The sequence below is a fragment of the Lottia gigantea genome (assembly GCF_000327385.1).
Source record: "Lottia gigantea unplaced genomic scaffold LOTGIsca_1496, whole genome shotgun sequence".
NCBI classification, from domain to species: domain Eukaryota; kingdom Metazoa; phylum Mollusca; class Gastropoda; family Lottiidae; genus Lottia; species Lottia gigantea.
In genome coordinates this window covers 8,065-9,511 of record NW_008707788.1, presented here as the reverse complement: position 1 = coordinate 9,511, position 1,447 = coordinate 8,065, and the positions used below count along the sequence as shown (strand labels likewise).

At 29.9% G+C, this 1,447-nt stretch overlaps 1 protein-coding gene across 1 annotated transcript in view; it reads left to right on the top strand.

The window, feature by feature from the left end:
• Positions 1-71: 71 nt before the first annotated feature.
• Positions 72-1,447, top strand: part of LOTGIDRAFT_176470 (hypothetical protein) — a gene marked incomplete at both ends in the record, with an annotated part of 8,250 nt that continues 6,874 nt past the window's right edge. Inside the window, 2 exons of the mRNA XM_009050323.1 lie at positions 72-135; positions 993-1,298. Coding sequence (XP_009048571.1) covers positions 72-135; positions 993-1,298 — 370 coding nt within the window. The remainder of the gene's footprint in view (positions 136-992; positions 1,299-1,447) is intronic.

Here is a 1,447-nt window from a genome sequence, read left to right as displayed (position 1 = left end):
AATATAAAAACTGTGGAGCTGAACATAAACTAACTATAAAATCTATAGATTATTATAGAGATAATGGTAAAATGTGGAGATGTCAAGATAATATTGTTCAGTCTGTTAATAGTCATCTTACATTATATGTTATCAGTAAGTACAACATTTAAGTCAAATGTTAACAATTGCTACGTTCGTAGAAATATTGGATTATCTTTTTATCGCATGGTTTTCTCTTTGGTGAAAGCAGAGGTCATCACAAAAGGTTATTGGGATGAATGTTTAAGAGCGCCGTCTTTGGAACCTAACTATAATGGTTACATTAAAAATATAAGTTTATTAAAAAAAATAGAAAAAAAGACAACTTTAGTCTGGTTGTAATTAGACTGTGGACACATTTAGGTGGGATTGCTCCATTCAACTTTTGGGTCGCTATTTTAGGAGAAATTTCACCATGTTAAAAGCCAAATTATGCATAATTTTGGTATTTGTAAAAAGCATTATTGAGTCCATCAAGGCATTGCAATATATTCTACAAAGCCCCTTTGCCTCAAACGGTACCAAAATACAGTCGAGGGGAAGGCCTTAACTTCCGGAGTACAAAGAAGGGAAATCCTTCCTTCGACTGTCTTGGGGTAGTGTGTGGGGCATTCTAAACTCGGTAAAAAATCGTTCTCTCTCATTATCCTATACTTTCATTGAAAAAATATTGTGTATTTTGAACAGAAAGCATTGGATATGGTTTCTGATTTTCTCTCGTTCATAGAATTACATCAATATGTAATGAAATTACAATTACATCAATATGTAATGAAATTAAACACAATATAATTCATATATAACAAAAATGATATATTATGTCAATCTAGCCAATATGACTTCCTTTTAAACTTTTAGAATATACGAATTATTAAAATTTACTTTTTGAAATAAGTTTCGAGATATGAGAAACTGTATTTTTTTCTGAACATAATTTTTAATGATCATTACTTCTTTTAAATTATTTTCAGTATCATTGAAGGGTTCTGGTGTAGCTATTCAGGATAAAGAATATACTCTTGAATGTAAAACAAGTCTAAAACAAATACACTGGTATAAAGACAACATCTATTTTGGAGAGTCAAATATACAGAATGGTCTTAATTGTATATTTAATCAAGAATCTGATAGAAATTTCTATGAATATAAAAACTGTGGAGCTGAACATAAACTAACTATAAAATCTATAGATTATTATAGAGATAATGGTAAAATGTGGAGATGTCAAGATAATATTGTTCAGTCTGTTAATAGTCATCTTACATTATATGTTATCAGTAAGTACAACATTTAAGTCAAATGTTAACAATTGCTACGTTCGTAGAAATATTGGATTATCTTTTTATCGCATGGTTTTCTCTTTGGTGAAAGCAGAGGTCATCACAAAAGGTTATTGGGATGAATGTTTAAGAGCGCCGTCTTTGGA